The sequence below is a fragment of the Bos javanicus genome, chromosome 7, assembly GCF_032452875.1.
Source record: "Bos javanicus breed banteng chromosome 7, ARS-OSU_banteng_1.0, whole genome shotgun sequence".
In the NCBI taxonomy this organism is placed as follows: domain Eukaryota; kingdom Metazoa; phylum Chordata; class Mammalia; order Artiodactyla; family Bovidae; genus Bos; species Bos javanicus.
This window is the reverse complement of record NC_083874.1, coordinates 9,226,615-9,243,290: the sequence shown is the minus strand read 5'-3', so window position 1 is coordinate 9,243,290 and position 16,676 is coordinate 9,226,615. Positions and strand designations below refer to the sequence as shown.

Below are 16,676 nucleotides of genomic sequence, written 5' to 3'. Positions count from 1 at the left end.
CTTCCTGACCCAGGGATCAAACCCAAGTCTCCTGCGTTGCAGGCCGAATCTTTACAAACTGAGCTATGAGAGAAGCCCCTGTCTTATACCTGCTTTGTTTTTCCATTTACTCTATTTTATAGTGTGAATTTTTTCCACAGCATCTTTCACTATAAGACATGGTAATGTGTTTTTGTATTTGTTAATTTATATTTTTACTCACTATTGGGCTGTAGGGAGTTTTGTTCTTAGCATCCTATACATTCACCCCAGAAAATAGTCAGTATTCAAAATAAATTCCTCAAATGTGTGGAAGAATTTTGCATTTAAACTAGGTAATACATGAGCTGTTGGCCAAAAGCCTGAGTGTGAAACATGAATTTCTAATCACAGATGTCATAGAAGATACCTTGAATACTATAGAAATGTGTAATTTACAGATTTTCACTATGTTAATGCCCACATGTGCAAAAATTAATCATGTTCTTTTTTTGTTTCCTAATAGTGACCACCAAAATATGGTACCAGGCAACAAAACACAAATTTCAGAATTTATTCTTCTGGGATTTTCAGAGGAACCAGCACTGCAGCCCCTCCTATTTGGGCTTTTCCTCTCCTTGTACCTGATCACTGTGGTTGGAAATCTGCTCATCATCCCGGCCATCATCTCAGACTCCCACCTCCACACCCCCATGTACTTCCTCCTCTCCAACCTGTCCTTTGTGGACATCTGTTTCATCTCCACCACCATCCCCAAAATGCTGGTGAATATACAAACACAAAGCAAAGTCATTTCCTATGAATACTGCTTCACTCAGGTATATTTTTTCATACTATTTGTACAGTTGGATGACTTCCTCCTGACCGTCATGTCCTATGACCGGTATGTTGCTATCTGTCACCCACTGCACTACACAGTCATCATGAACGCCCGGCTGTGTGCACTGCTGGTTCTGGTGTCCTGGATGATAGGTGCCCTGAATTCCTTGTTACAAACTTTACTGGCCCTGTGCCTGTCTTTCTGTACAGTCTTGGAAATCCCCCACTTCTTCTGTGAATTCAAAGAGGTGATCCAACTTGCCTGTTCTGACACCTTTCTAAATAAAACCATGATGTACTTTGCAGTTGGGCTGTTGGGTGGTGGTCCATTTGCTGGGATATGTTACTCATACTCTAGGATAGTTTCCTCCATACATAGAATCTCATCAGCTCAGGGGAAGTATAAAGCATTTTCCACCTGTGCATCTCACCTCTCGGTTGTCTCCTTATTTTATTGTACAGCCTTAGGAGTGTACTTTACCCCTGCTGTTACCCACAATTCACATTCAAGTGTAACAGCCTCAGTGATGTACACTGTGGTCACACCCATGCTGAACCCCTTCATCTACAGTCTGAGGAATAAAGACGTAAAGAGGGCTCTGAGAAAATTCTTTAGGATGGCAACTATATTAGAACCAATTGTCTTGAGGCAGAAGAAGTGTTGATTTTTGCAAGATGCAATGCCTTTGAGGCTAAAATTGTGATTTTCTGATCAGATTGTGAAAAGAGCACTTCCTCGATCAATCTACTGCCTGATATGTCCATTTATTTCATTTCAACTTCTTTATACAAGTTAATTAGCTCTCTTGACTAACATTTATGCTATTTGCTATCTTTTTTCCTTTGTCATTTTGCTACTTCCACAAATTGATTTGCAAACTTAAGTGGAATATATGGAAATTCCCATTTACCTCATGACTCTTCATGTATTCCTTGGGAATAATTTCTTCTGAAGTGAAATGTTTTATATTGAACAATTTATTTTTCAGTTTACTCAAAGAAAAATCGTGAGTTGTACTATTTCTCTGGGAAAAAGTACCAACTTGGCAACCGAAGCCATTTCCACAATTTCATTAGACAGTCAAATATGAAACAAAAGTTTATCACTTTTTTCTGCATCATTTATTTGTTCATCACAACCACACCCATGCTGAACCCCTTTATCTGCTTTCTGAGCAAGAATGACATAAAGAGAACTCCGAAGAGATTCAATGGGATGGCAGTCACAAAGCAGTCAATTGCCCTGGGGGTGATGAACTGCCCTTGATTCCACAGAAAATAGTCCTGCAACCAGAAGTTGTGATTCTTTGTCCATTGTGTAATAAAATTCACTCCTCTTTGTTTCTTGGAATATCCATTTTATTTTAATTCAAGCTCTCTATACAAATCCAGTGACTCACTTTATTAAGCTTTCTCCTCAGTCTATTATATAGGCATTTTTTAAAAGTTTTGTTTTTTTCTATTTCAAAATTCTCCAAACTTTGGATATGAAATATTTGGACATTCTCATTTTTTATGGAATAACGTGAGGAAGAATTTCTTCTTAATGACATATATCATCCCAAGTAATTTTTGCCTTGTTTTCCTGAAAGAATAGTCATGAGATGAATTACTCATATAAAAAGAGTACAAGTGAAATGTAATGCAATTTATATAATTTTATAAGAGGGTTGATTGAATCATAGAGTATGGAACTGTGGATAAGGAGCATTGATTGCAATGTTATAGGCAGATTTTCAACTGCACAGGGTGTCATTGCCCCAACTCCTGCATTACTTGAGTCAACTCTTTATATATGTATATGTATGTGTATCTCACGATCAAAGGTGACTCACTAGAGAACTTGACCGTCTATCCAGTCATGTGATTCAAGTCACAATTTATGCAACCAAAAACATCTACCAATCTACTGCTTAACAGGGAGGAAACTGCAATGGAGTACTTTTTAACACCATTTTCTGTAATAAAATTCAATGGCAGTAATGTTGAATGCTATCTTTAAATATAATAATAAATGCATAGAATGAGAAAATTATTATAATCGCCCTCAATTCTGTACAATTTTATATTTTACTCAGTTTTTGCTGAATAACCACTCACCCTAATAGTAAATGTTTGAATGTAATACCTTTATTATCAAGTGAGATTTAATATTGAATTGTTCTGATCTCTTTGTGCTCCTCATAAGTCTACATGCACTTGTAATTTTATACATGACAACTCTACAAAAGCTCATCCAGGAGGTTGTATGCAGCCATGTGGCAATTCTTTCTTCACTAATATATGGTAGTCTACTCCACTTATGTATGCATTTTAATCTTGCAACTTGTGGGAAACATAGTTTATCATTGGTGATGTCAGCATCATGGTGGCAGAAAACGCTCCCTGTGCCTCACCTCTTCAATCTACAACTAGTAAAATGTCCATAACTAAACAAAGTTTTTCTAACCAACATGTCAGGGCACCAGAGATACACACTGTTGTACATCTGAAGGTGAATGGTTTTTTCACCTAGAGGAGATGGAACTGGGAGAACAACAGAAGCAGTGATCCTGGTCTCAGCTACACAGCTGAGGCAATTGAGCCCATCGCCCCAGAGGGAACTGGTAGCATCAGTGGAGGTGGTGCACGTGACCCTGGCCTCCTGGATGCAGCAACATCTAGAGCCACAGAGACCCAGGTAGTACAGATGGTGTAGCCCTCAACCTTGGTCACTCTGGATGGGGCAATAGAGCACACCATTTTCAGGATTCCCCCAGCAAAGGTGATGGCAAAGAAAGAATGTTATAGGCAGCCAGAAAAAAAGAAGAGTAACCTACAAAGGTATCATCATTAGGCTATGAGCAAATTTCTCATCAAGTCAATGAAATATCTTATTTATAATATTGTTATACAAAAACTGTCAACCAAAATATCCAGAAAAGTTACCCTTCTGATATGAGAGAAAGAAAGGTTATCTCACAAATAAAGAAAAGCTGTTGGAGTTCAACACCCAGAACCATTTCATAAGCAATATTTAAATGCTATCTTCTATTTAAAATGAAAAAAAAAAAAAAGTACCCGAAGACTGAATAAGGTGATAGATTTTGAATCAGAAAATTGAAACTGTATATCAGACAAGGTTGTTAACAATTATAGTACAATGCTTAAAGGAAAAAGCATTAAAAATAACTGTAGCTACTTCATTGGTAATAATCACAAAATGAAGAAGAATATTTCCAGAATTGGACAACTTCAGGGAAAAGAATGCAACTGAACCACTCTATCACATTACATACAAAGATAAACTAAACATAGGTTAAAGACTTAAATGTGAGCTCTTAAACATTAAAAATCATAAAATAAAACATAGGCAGTAACACCTTAACTTCAGTTTTAGAAATATTGGGGTGGGGGGTGCTATATTTCCCCAGGCAAGAAATATAAAGGTAAAAATAAACAGAACTATGTCAAACAAAAAAGCTCTGCAGTGAAGGAAACCAGCCACAAATCTAAAAGGAAACCTACTCGTGGGAAAAGGTATTTGCACATTATACATCCAATAAGGGATTGTTATTCAAAAAAGGAATTCAGCCAACTTAATTAAAAACATAAACAACCAAATTAAAGACAGGTAAAGGACCTTCAATAGACATTTTTTTTTCCCCCAAGGAATATATACAGATGGTCAACAGGCTCATGAAAAGAGCTTTGACATGTTCAGAAAACTGGAATTCAAAACCAAGTGAGATACATTTCCCACTGGTCAGAATGCCTATTGTTAAAGAGACAAAAATCAACAAACATTGGTAAGGACTACATGGGACCAGGAAATGATACCCAAATTCACAATTTCTTCCTCTTGAATATCAGAGGAATCAAAACTGCAGTCCCTCATGTTTGAGAGTTTCCTGTCCATGCACCTGATCACTGTGTTTGAAAACCTGCTTATCTTGAGAGTTCCCTGATGGTCCAGTGGCTAAGACTCCACACTCCCAATGCAGGGGCTCAAGGTTCTATTCCTGATTGGGAGACTAGATCCCACAGGTCACAACTAAAAATCTCACATGTTGCAGTGAAGATATCATACACCACAACTACGACCCTGTGCAACCAAATAAATTAAAAGACAAAAACTGCTCATCATCCTGGCCACTGTCTCTCACTCCTACTACCGCAAACCCGTGTAATTATTCTTCTCCAATTTGTTCTTTTTAGATAGGTTTCACCTTAACCACCATCCCAAAGAAGGCAAAATCATAACCTATAACTATACATTCACCCACTCTTTGTAGATTTGGACAACACTTTCCTGACCACAAAGGCCTATGACCCCTTCATGGGCATCCATCAACCCTTGCACTATTCTATAACTCCTAACCTTCTGCTCTGTGAACTGCTGGTTCTGGTGTTTGATTCATGAGTGTCCTGTATTCCTGGCTATAAAGATGAATAGGGTCACAACTGTCCTTCTGTACAACTTTGGAAATCCTCCACTTTTCCTGTGAAATCAAACAGGATGTCCAACTTGCCAATTGTGACACCTTTCTTAGTGACATGGTGATGTATTTTGAAACCATAATATTCCTGAGTGGTGATCTCTTGCCTGGGATCCTTTATCCATATTCTAAGAAAGGTTCCTCTATACGTGTAATGCCATCAACTTGGGAGAAGTATAAAGTGCTTTTCACCTGGCCTCTCACCTCTCAGTTCTATCCTTGCTTTATTGTATGAGCTTTGCTTGTACCTCAGCCTTGCTTCTCCACCAGCCCTTCTGCTCAGAGTCTAGTGCATTTGCCTCAGTGATGTTCACTGTGTTCACACCCATGTCAAACCCCTTCAGATCTGCAGTCTAAGGTACAAAGACATAAAGAAGGCTCTGAAAATATTCTTTGGAATGGCAGGTATAAAAGGACTAACAGCCATAGCATTAAAGAAGTTCCCACTTTTGCAGGATGCAAAGTATTTGAGCCAGAATTTGATACTTTTTGATCAGAGTGTAGAAGTAGAAATTGCTCACTCCCTCTATTCCCTGAAATTTTCATTTCTTTGATTCAAATTCTTCATAGTAGTGAAGCAACTCACATTTATAAGTTTTTTCTCTGTCTGATTTATAAACAACTTTCCCCTTTGTCCATTTTTAAATTTCTCAAAAATCTTCCCAAACTTGATTCACAATATTTACAATCCCCATTTTTTTTTCATGGGATAAATGGATTTCTTAAGAATTATTTCTTCTCAAATGATGCATATCATCTCAAATATTTTTTCTCTTGTGTTATTGAAAGAATTATTATAAGTAATAGCACCACAGTGAGGAAAAACTACACTTACTAGCCAAGGTATTTTATGTAATTTAATATCAGAGAAAAACTGACTATAGTTTTAATTTTGCACACACCATTCCTTAATTATTGCCTTATTTGCTTATGTAAATTATTTCCTTAATTGGTCTTGACAATGGAGACTTTAACCTATAGTTTGCTTTAGAGGTGGTTATTCAGATTTTTTCTTCTCTTTAGGATCCTGTTCTCTTATTTACCAATGTCCACAGTACTTACCCTAGTTACTGGCAAGTGTTAGTCAACTACAGATTTCCAAGTGGAGTTTACACAGAAGAACACATCTGAATACATTCACTTAACATGACCTTTGAGTCAGGAGAAGAAGTCAATAGGTAGAAAATTTAAACTACACTTTGTATTACTAAGCAAAATATTTCACTTTCATGACCTGTATCTATTCACTAAAGTTTGGATTTTGGTGTGCTTGGGAAAACATCCTATTCTCATTAGGGTAAAAGATTGGTTGCTGTGTTTAAAATGATACATTCTGTGTAATCACCTATAAAGCATGTAAAAAACATTTTCAAAATTATATATATAAAATATTTTTGGTGAAGAAGATTAATCTGAACAGTGAAAGTGAAAGTGTTAGTGACTTAGTCATGTCCGATTCTTTGTGACCCCATGAACTGTAGCCCACCAATCTCCTCTGTCCATGAAATTCTCCAGGCAAGAATACTGGAATGGGTTGCCATGTCCTCCTGCAGGGGATCTTCCTGACCCAGGGATTGAACCCAAGTCTCCAGCTTTGGAGGCAGATTCTTTACGGTCTGAGCCACCAGGGAAGCCCAAAACTGTGTATACCTGATTCCAACACAGAACCACTTTCTTGCTACTAAAGCATGATTCACAGACCTGGACCTGCAGCGTCAACAATACCTGGGAGCTTGTCAGAAACAGGGTCCCTGGGTTGACAAGAAACTTGGTGAATCAGAGTTTGCATTGAACTAAAAACCTTGGTGATTTGTATGTACAGTGAATTTAGAAATATTTTGATCTAGAATAGGGATTCTCACCATCTTACTAATGATTTGGAACAGGATAATTGTTTATATTGGATGCTGTTCAGTTCAGTTCTGTCACTCCGTCGTGTCCGACTCTTTGCGACCCATGGACTGCAGCACGCCAGGCTTCCATGTCCCTCATCATATCCTGGAGCTTGGTCAAACTCATGTCCATCAAGTCGGTGATGTCATCCAACCATCTCATCCTCTGTTGTTCCCTTTTCCTCGTGCCTTCAATATTTCTCATCATCAGCATCTTTTCCAAGAAGTCAGTTCTTCACATAAAGTGGCCAAAGGATTGGAGTTTCAGCTTCAGCATCAGTCCTCCCAATGAATATTCAGGACTGACTTCTTTTAGGATGGACTGGTTGGACCTCCTTGCAGTCCAAGGGACTCTCAAGAGTCTTCTCCAACTAATGCTGCTAATGTTCTGTGGTTTATAGAACATTAGCAGCATCCTTTCAGATACTGAAAAGTAATTCCAAGAACTAAATATTCTCAGATTGAATCACTGCCCCAGAGTTCCAGAACTGAGGGATTCCAATCAGACTCCATCCCTTACTTGGTTTATACTTTTGTTTGTTTGTTTGTTTGTTTGTTTTTTGGTTTATACTTTTGAGTAAAACATTAAATCCCACTGAGTCCTATTTTGACAATGAAAAATGATGCTCATAAAAGCACTATTTCATAGAATACACTGGTTTTAAAATTAAATTTAACCATCTCTATAATATGCAAAGGTTTAACTGGTGGCTCAGATGGGAAAAAAAATCTGCCTGCAAGCAGGAGTCCTGGGTTCAATCCCTGGGTCAGGATGACCCCCTGCAAAGGGAATGGCAGCTCAAGTATTCTTACCTGGGAAATCCCATGGACAGGGGAGCCTGGCAGGCCACAGTCCATGGGGTCACAAAGAATCAGAATGATTGAGCGACTAAGACACGCATACACATAATCTGATAATCTAGTTTATGGGACACAATAATAGCTCAGTTCAGTCTCTCAGTCGTGTCCAACTCTTTGTGACCCCATGAATTGCAGCACGTCAGGCCTCCCTGTCCATCATCAGCTCCCAGAGTTCACTCAGACTCGTGTCCATTGAGTCAGTGATGCCATCCAGCCATCTCATCCTCTGTCGTCCCCTTCTCCTCCTGTCCCCAATCCCTCCCAGCATCAGAGTCTTTTCCAATGAATCAACTCTTTGCATGAGGTGGCCAAAGTACTGGAGTTTCAGCTCAGTATCTCTTTTATAATTGCAAATATTTTATATTGAGGACTAAATAACAGCTCTGAACTTGTGATGTAAGTAGAAAACTCTCAAATGGCTTGGAAAAACCATCATGAATCCAGGGAATATAATACCCAATATTTTATACTAAAGGAGAAAAGTTATCCCCCTTTTTGAAGACAGGGATAGTTATTTCTAGAAACTTTGGTGATTGTGTCCCCACCACAAATCAAAGATTTGAAGACACATGTGACCTCTTTAAGAAAAATCTTCAATAATATACTTTTGAGAAAATTTGAACTCAAGGATGTGATGAGGTGCTAGGAGGCTTAAAGTGCTTTGGAAGCAGGAGAATTACTGGAGAAGGAGTAGTAAAAACTGAATTCACCTAACTTATAAAGCAGTCTTCTACAAACAGAGAATCAGCAGGGAAAAGGAAAAAAAAAAAAAAGTCCGTTCTGCCCAGACCAGTGTCTCCAAAGGAAGTCCCGTACTTATAGATTGGAGTCACAGTAGGAAAACATGTTTAATGAGCTGACATAAAGGCAATGGCAACCCACTCCAGTACTCCTGCCTGGAAAATCCCATGGATGGAGGAGCCTGGTAGGCTGCAGTCCATGGGGTCACTAAGGGTCGGATACGACTGAGCGACTTCACTTTCCCTTTTCACTTACATGCATTGGAGAAGGAAATGGCAACCCACTCCAGTGTTCTTGCTTGGAGAATCCCAGGGATGGTGGAGCCTGGTGGGCTGCCGTCTATGGGGTCACATAGAGTTGGACACGACTGAAGCGACTTAACAGCAGCAGCAACAGGAAGATGTAAATACCTGCTCTCCTGCAGTCCCTTAGCCTGTGCCATAGCTGTTTGACTAGGATGTGATCCTTGCTTTTGCAGCTCTGTATCTGGCTAGAATTCTTCCTGTTGTCTTGTTCGTGGACAAAAGTTTGTTCTGCATCGTCAGTCATTTTCCTTCTACGCAGAAAGCTTGCTCTCAGATTCTGCAGGCAGGAGAGTCCAAGAGCTGAACAGACAGTTTAGGAGAGGGTGAAAGAGGACGTAAGCCAGGAACCTGTACCTGAGGTCACCTAAAGACCGCCGTAGCATAGCCCAGAGGTCACTGTGGTTGTTTGCTGGCTTTCCTTATCTTAGTGTTTATTTATTTATTGTCTAAAAAATAAACTGAACATTGCACTCGGAAATGCAAGTGTTGATGCTGACAATTAAATGGTGTTAATGGAAGTTAAATTAGAAAAAAAAATGATAGACATAAAATGTTTTCAGTAAAATTAGGCAGTAAGTCTATGAATTGTACTTATTAATGTGCATGTACATGCTTAGTCATTCAGTCATGTTCAGCTCTTTGCAACCCTTTGGACTACAGTCCACCAGGCTCCTCTGTCCAATGGACGTTTCAGGCCAGAATATTGGAGTGGGTTCCTATTTCCTCCTCCAGGGGATGTTCCTGACTCAGAGATTGAACCTGCATCTCCTGTGTCTCCTACATTGCAAGCAGATTCTTTACCTGCTGAGCCATTAGGGAAGCCCATATTTACCAGTAGGAGTAGACAAATAAGGATGAACCTCAAGGAAAACAGAAATCTTCTGCTGCTTCATATAAAACATTTCCAACTTTTGTTGTGTTTTGTGTTTCCTGCTTTGAATTGTTACTTTATTCCTTTTGCTTATTTTTCTTTTAGGATATTCAATCTGCAAGTTCTTTCACATCATAAAGATATAACCATTTCTGTCCTTGGAAAAGAAAATTTTTGCTTTATTATTTTCCCGGGCATCAAGGAGATGTCACTGGATTTGGAAGGTTGCCAAACCAAGGAAGCTTTTCTTCACTGTATTGTCTCAGGATACATTTGGGCTATTGGAAATTTTCTCCCTTAATATTCATTGGTCCATTTAACTTTCCTCTCTATTTTTTTTTCTCCTCTCTCTTTCTCATACTCTTAATATTTTTCAAATATAGAGAAAAAAGTGGCCATGTAGAAAAGGAACCCCAAATTTATTGGTCCATTAGAAGTTCATGAACTGGAATTTCTAGGTACCATTTATACATTCTATACAGGAAAGATAATCTGATTTGACCAGCTTGAGATGTCAGAACTCATGGCCTAAGGATGCTGATTGTAGGTAAGTAATGCATGGAGTTACACAGCCCAGGAGTTCTTGTTAGTTCTTGTTAATTCACACCTTGTGGATTGAGAACAATTCTTCAAGCAGAGGCACTTGGGCTTATACAATAAGGGGACTTATAATACAGAGGCAAGAATTCAGTCAAAGATGGTATACTACTAAGGATGTCATCTACTTTAATTCACATGATATTTTTGCAAGAAAATAGAGAATATGTAAGGAGGGAATCTCTGTGGACTGAAGGTTCAGCTGTAGCAGGGAGGCCACCTTGCTCCTCAGCATGCCTGACACCATCTCTAATCATTCCCCCTCTTTCTTATTCTCTGACCCACTGGCTTCCTTTTTGGGTTTGAACATGTGGAACCAGCATCTTCCTCTAATCCTTTGCAGTGGCTGTTCCCTCTGCAGGCACTCCCTTCTCCTGATACAGTACTAGATTCTTCCCTCTTTTTTTTTTTTTTTTTTTTTGAAGTCTAATGCTCAAATATCTTCTTGTTTGCTTACCTTACCTGAACACTCAGTACAAAATAACACCTCCTACAACTCTCTCCTTCATAACTGGTTTTGTTTTTTCATAGCATCTGTCTTCACCTAACATATTATATAATACTTTATTTGCTCATTATCTCTCAACATCCTTGAGTTGTGGGATATTTGTTTTTCATCATCTCTACTTATTGCTTGGATCATGTTGGCACTCAATATGTATTTCTCAAATGCATGAAAGAATTTTGCATTAAAGCTGTGTAGAATATATGACCTTTTTGTAAATGTGCTGAGAATGGGACAAAAATCCCTAGTTACAGATAAATTGGGGGTATAGCAGGTGATGCTGGTGGTAAAGAACCTGCAGGAGACTTAAGAGACTGGGGTTTGATCCCTGGGTCAGGAAGATCCCCTGCAGGAGGGCATGGCAACCCACTCCAGTATTTTTGCCTGGAGAATACCATGGACAGAGGAACCTCATAGGCTGCATTGCATGGGGTCTTCACACAAAGTCAGACACAACTGAAGTGGTTTAGTACACATACTCTCAAAGAGAACTTATCTATACATAAAATAGTAAAATCAGTTTCTTGATGTCACAATAGATACTGTAGTAGTTCAGATATGTGACTTATTCCCATATGTGTGAAAAGTAATTATGTTATTTTCCTTTCTCCTGGTAGTCAACTCCAGCACATGGAACCAGGGAACAACACACAAAATTTTAAATTTCTTCTTCTCAGATTCTCAGAGGCACCAGAACTGCAGCCCCTCGTATTTGGGATTTTCCTCTCCATGTACCTGATAACTGTGTTTGGAAACCTGGTCGTCATCCTGGCCCTATGCTCAGACCCTCAATTCCACATCACCATATACTTCTTCGTCTCCAACATGTCTTTTGTAGACATCTGTCTCACCTCTATCACGATCCCAAAGATGCTGATGAATATTCAGACTGAGAGAAAAGCCATAACCTATGAAGGCTGCATCGCCCAGATGTAGTTTTACATACTTTTTGCAACATTAGATGACTTCCTGATGACTGTGATGGCCTGTGACTGGTTTGTGGCCATCTGCCACCCCCTGCACTACACAGTCATCATGAGCCCTCGGCTCTGTGGACTACTGTGTCTGGTACCCTCAGCTCTGTGGACTACTGTGTCTGGTACCCTGGGTAGTGACTGCCATGTATTCCTTGTTACACAGATTAATGGTGTTGCAATTGTCCTTCTGTCCAGATTTGGAAATTCCCCACTTTTTCTGTGAACTCTATCAGGTGATACAACTTGCCAGTTCTGATACTTTTCTTAATAACATGATGATCTGTCTTGCAACTTTCCTACTGGGTAGTGGTCCTTTTGCTGGGATCCTTTACACTTACTCTAAAATAGTTTCCTGCTCAGGGGCAGTATAAAGGATTTTCCACCTGTGCATCTCAGCTCTCTGTTGTCTCCTTGTCTTATTGTACAAGCCTAGGATTGTACCTTAGCTCTGCTGCTACCTATAGCTCACATTCAAGCACAATAGCCTCCGTGATGTACACTGTGGTCACACCCATGTTGAACCCCTTCATCTAAAATTTGCTCCTTCTGTAACCCTGTTACCTGGAAGGGTTAATTTTGATAATTCTGGATCTGTTTCTCTGGCTTTCACTCCTGTTTTGCTGTTTCTGTTATTACATGCATACACCATGGCATGCCTCAGTGAACCCTGCCCCGCCCTTGTTGCTGTTCAGTGTCTAAGTTGTGACACACACTTTGCAACCCCTTGGTCTGCAGCACACCAGGCTTCCCTGTTATGTTCTGTTATGGTGCATAACAACATATAAATATCTCTCTTATAATTACAAGCATTTTATAATGAGGGACTAAATGATAGCTCATAACTTCTGATATAACTGGGAAATGTCTTAGTGGCTTGGAAAGCTATCATGAATCCAGATAATATAACGTCCAATTTTTATATTTAAAATATACACAAAATTACTTTGTCTTTGATGAGGTGAGTAGAAATTTTTAGAGATTTCAAGGGTTATGTCCCCGCCACCAATCAAAGCTTTGAAGACCCATGTGACTCAGTTAAGACAAATTCTCAATATTACACTTTTGAGAGAATTTGAACTCAGGGATGTGATGAGGTCCTGGGAGGCTTAGAGCTTTGGAAGCAGGAAAGTTAAAGGAGAAGGAGTGATAAAAACCGAATTCACCTAACTTATAATGCAGTCTCCTAGGAACAGAGAATCAACAGAATAAAGAGTCCGTTCTGTCCAGCCCCGTGTCCTTAAGGGAAATCACATATTTAGAGTAACAAAGGATAAACATGCCTAATGAGCCGACACAGGAAGCTGTCAATATTTCCTCTGCTGCAGTCCCTCAGCCTGTGCTGCTTTGGTTGGACAGGATGTAGTTGTTGCTTTTGCAGACCTAAATCTCACTGAGAAACCCATACTTGATCTCTTCTTGTTGTCTTGTAATTAGACACAACTTGGGGCTGCATCAACTATTTAGGGGAGAATTTGGACTTCCACACAGAAGCCTTCTCTCAAAGTTTCCAAGCAGGTGAGTCTGAGAGCTCCACAGATACTACAGGAGAGGATCAGTGAGGAGAGAAGCCAAGAACATGTACCTGAGGTCACCTGTGAGGCAGTCTAACATACACAGGTACCAGAAATCACTACAGTCTTTTGTTGGCTTTCCTAATAATTTAATGTATTTATTTATAATGGTCAGAAATAAAATTGAACATTGCATTCCAAAATGCAATTTTCTATGTTGACAATTAAATGGTAATAGTGGGAGTTCAATTAAAAGAATAAACGGGAAACATAAAATACTTTTATGAAAAGTACATCATAAATCCCCAGAGATCAATAATCAACAGGAGTAGAAAAATACGGTATTACTCATGAAAGGTTATACAGAGAATTGAGGCCACTTTTTTAATTGTAATATGGGATATATTAGACTATATTTCCACTTGAAGAAGGTAGACCTAGACCAATGAATGCTTGCAAATACTTCCCTGCAAGAACAGAGTATGAAATGTACATACCCAGATGTCTTTGCTCAACTCTGGGCATTTACATTAAAAAATCTTTATTTCATTGGTAAGAGTATGCTAATGAGTTTCACTTTGCAATTGCTTTTTAACTTAATTTATTTTTTTAACAACAAAAGCATTTTGTATTGGGGTATACCAAGTTAACAATATCGTGATAGTTTCAGGTGAATAGTGAAGGGAATCAGCTACACATGGACATTTATCCATTCTCCCTCAAAACCCCGTCCTATCCAGGCTGCACAGAACACTGAGCAGAGTTCCATGTGCTATACAATAGGTTTTAAGTGGTTATCGATTTGAAATATAGCAATGTGTACATGACCTTCCCAAAGCTCTTAACTATCCCTTCCTCCTGGCAACCGTGAGTTTGTTTCTTAAGTTGGTGAGTCTTTTTCTGTTTTGTGAGGCTGAATATATTTGTGTGCTTGTTAGCCATTCAGAGTTTATTTAAACAAACAAAAAAAAAAGCTCATAGAAATCTGTTGTTTTATATAGTAGTGCCAGTGTGCTGTTATTCTTTTTTGTTGTTCTTTGAGACAAAGAATTGTTTCTTTACACAAAACAGACTGTTTGCCATTTAGTTCTTTTATATGTATGCGTACTCAGTCATTTCAGTCATGTCTGACTCTTTGCGACCCCATGCACTGTAACCCACCAGTCTCCTCTGTTTGTGAAATTTCCCAGGCAAGAACACTGGAGTGGGTTGCAATTCCTTCCTCCAGGCGATCTTCCCCACCTTGGAATCTAATCTCCTGCATTGTAGGTGGATTCTTTACCCAGTGATCCACCTGGGAGTCCCCCAGTTCTTTTTTTTTTTTTTAATTTTATTTTATTTTTAAACTTTACATAATTGTATTCATTTTGCCAAATATCAAAATGAATCCACCACAGGTATACATGTGTTTCCCATCCTGAACCCTCCTCCCTCCTCCCTCCCCATACCATCCCTCTGGGTCATCCCAGTGCTCTAGCCCCAAGCATCCAGTATCGTGCATCGAACCTGGACTGGCATCTCGTTTCATACATGATATTTTTCATGTTTCAATAGATATGTATGATATATTTGTGGGGATTGTATAAAGGTTTATTAATTTTGTTTGTCAAATCAATCATTCATAGTATTCTCTTCATTGTTTTTAAAAAAGAATTTAAGTTATAGTTGACATATAAAATGTATTTGTTGCTGCTGTACAGCACAATGAATCAATATTTGTACATATTGCTAAATGACCACCACAATAAATCTAACTAGCATTTGTCAGCATGCGTAGTGCAATTGCAATTTTTTTGTGATGAGAGCTTTTGGGATCTACTGTTCCTTAGCAGCTTTCAAATATGCAATAGAGTATTATTAACTGTTAGTCACAGTACTATACATTATATCCCTTCCATTGTTGTTTTATTGTTCAGTTCAGTTCAGTCACGTAGTTGTGTCCAACTCTTTGCGACCCCATGAACTGCAGCACACCAGGCCTCCCTATCCATCACCAACACCCGGAGTTCACTCAAACTCATGTCCATCGAGTCAGTGATGCCATCCAGCCATCTCATCCTCTGTCGTCCCCTTCTTCTTCTGCCCCCAATCCCTCCCAGCATCAGAGTCTTTTCCAATGAGTCAACTCTTCGCATGAGGTGGCCAAAATACTGGAGTTTCAGCTTCAGCATCATTGCTTCCAAAGAAATCCCAGGGCTGATCTCCTTTAGAATGGACTGGTTGGATCTCCTTGCAGTCCAAGGGACTCTCAAGAGTCTTCTCCAACACCATAGTTAAAAAGCATCAATTCTTAAGCCCACAGCTTTCTTCACAGTCCAACTCTCACATCCATACATGATGACTGGAAAAAACATAGCCTTGACTAGATGAACCTTTGTTGGCAAAGTAATATCTCTGCTTTTGAATATGCTATGTAGATTGGTCCTAACTTTCCTTCCAAGGAGTAAGCATCTTTTAATTTCATGGCTCCATTCACTATCTGCAGTGATTTTGAAGCCCAGAAACAAAGTCAGCCACTGTTGCCACTGTTTCCCCATCTATTTCCCATGAAGTGATGGGACCAGATGCCATGATCTTCATTTTCTGAATGTTGAGCTTTACTCTCCTCTTTCACTTTCATCAAGAGGCTTTTTAGTTCCTCTTCACTTTCGGCCATAAGGGTGGTGTCATCTGCATATCTGAGGTTATTGATATTTCTCGCGGCAATCTTGATTCCAACTTGTGCTTCTTCCAGCCCAGCATTTCTCATGATGTACTCTGCATAGAAGTTAAATAAGCAGGGTGACAATATACAGCTTTGACATACTCCTTTTCCTTTTTGGAACCAGTCTGTCGTTCCATGTCCAGTTCTAACTGTTGCTTCCTGACCTGCATATAGATTTCTTGAGGCAGGTCAAGTGGTCTGGTATTCCCATCTCTTTCAGAATTTTCCACAGTTTATTGTGATCCACACAGTCAAAGGCTTTGGTATAGTCAATAAAGCATAAATAGATGTTTTCCTGGAACTCTCTTGCTTTTTTCATGATCCAGCAGATGTTGGCAATTTGATCTCTGGTTCCTCTGCCTTTTCTAAAACCAGCTTGAACATCTGGAAGTTCATGGTTCACATATTGCTGAAGCCTGCCTTGGAGAATTTTGAC

At 39.2% G+C, this 16,676-nt stretch overlaps 1 protein-coding gene and 1 pseudogene across 1 annotated transcript; both read left to right on the top strand.

Annotated features, from left to right (window-relative positions):
* Nucleotides 1-497: 497 nt before the first annotated feature.
* On the top strand, nt 498-1,463 carry LOC133251826 (olfactory receptor 7A17-like). Its single transcript, XM_061424607.1, has one exon. The coding sequence runs from the start codon at nt 498-500 to the stop codon at nt 1,461-1,463; it is 966 nt and encodes a 321-aa protein (XP_061280591.1).
* Nucleotides 1,464-11,777: 10,314 nt separating this feature from the next.
* LOC133251825 (olfactory receptor-like protein OLF4) lies at nt 11,778-12,559 on the top strand (annotated as a pseudogene).
* The last annotated feature ends 4,117 nt before the right edge of the window (nt 12,560-16,676 follow it).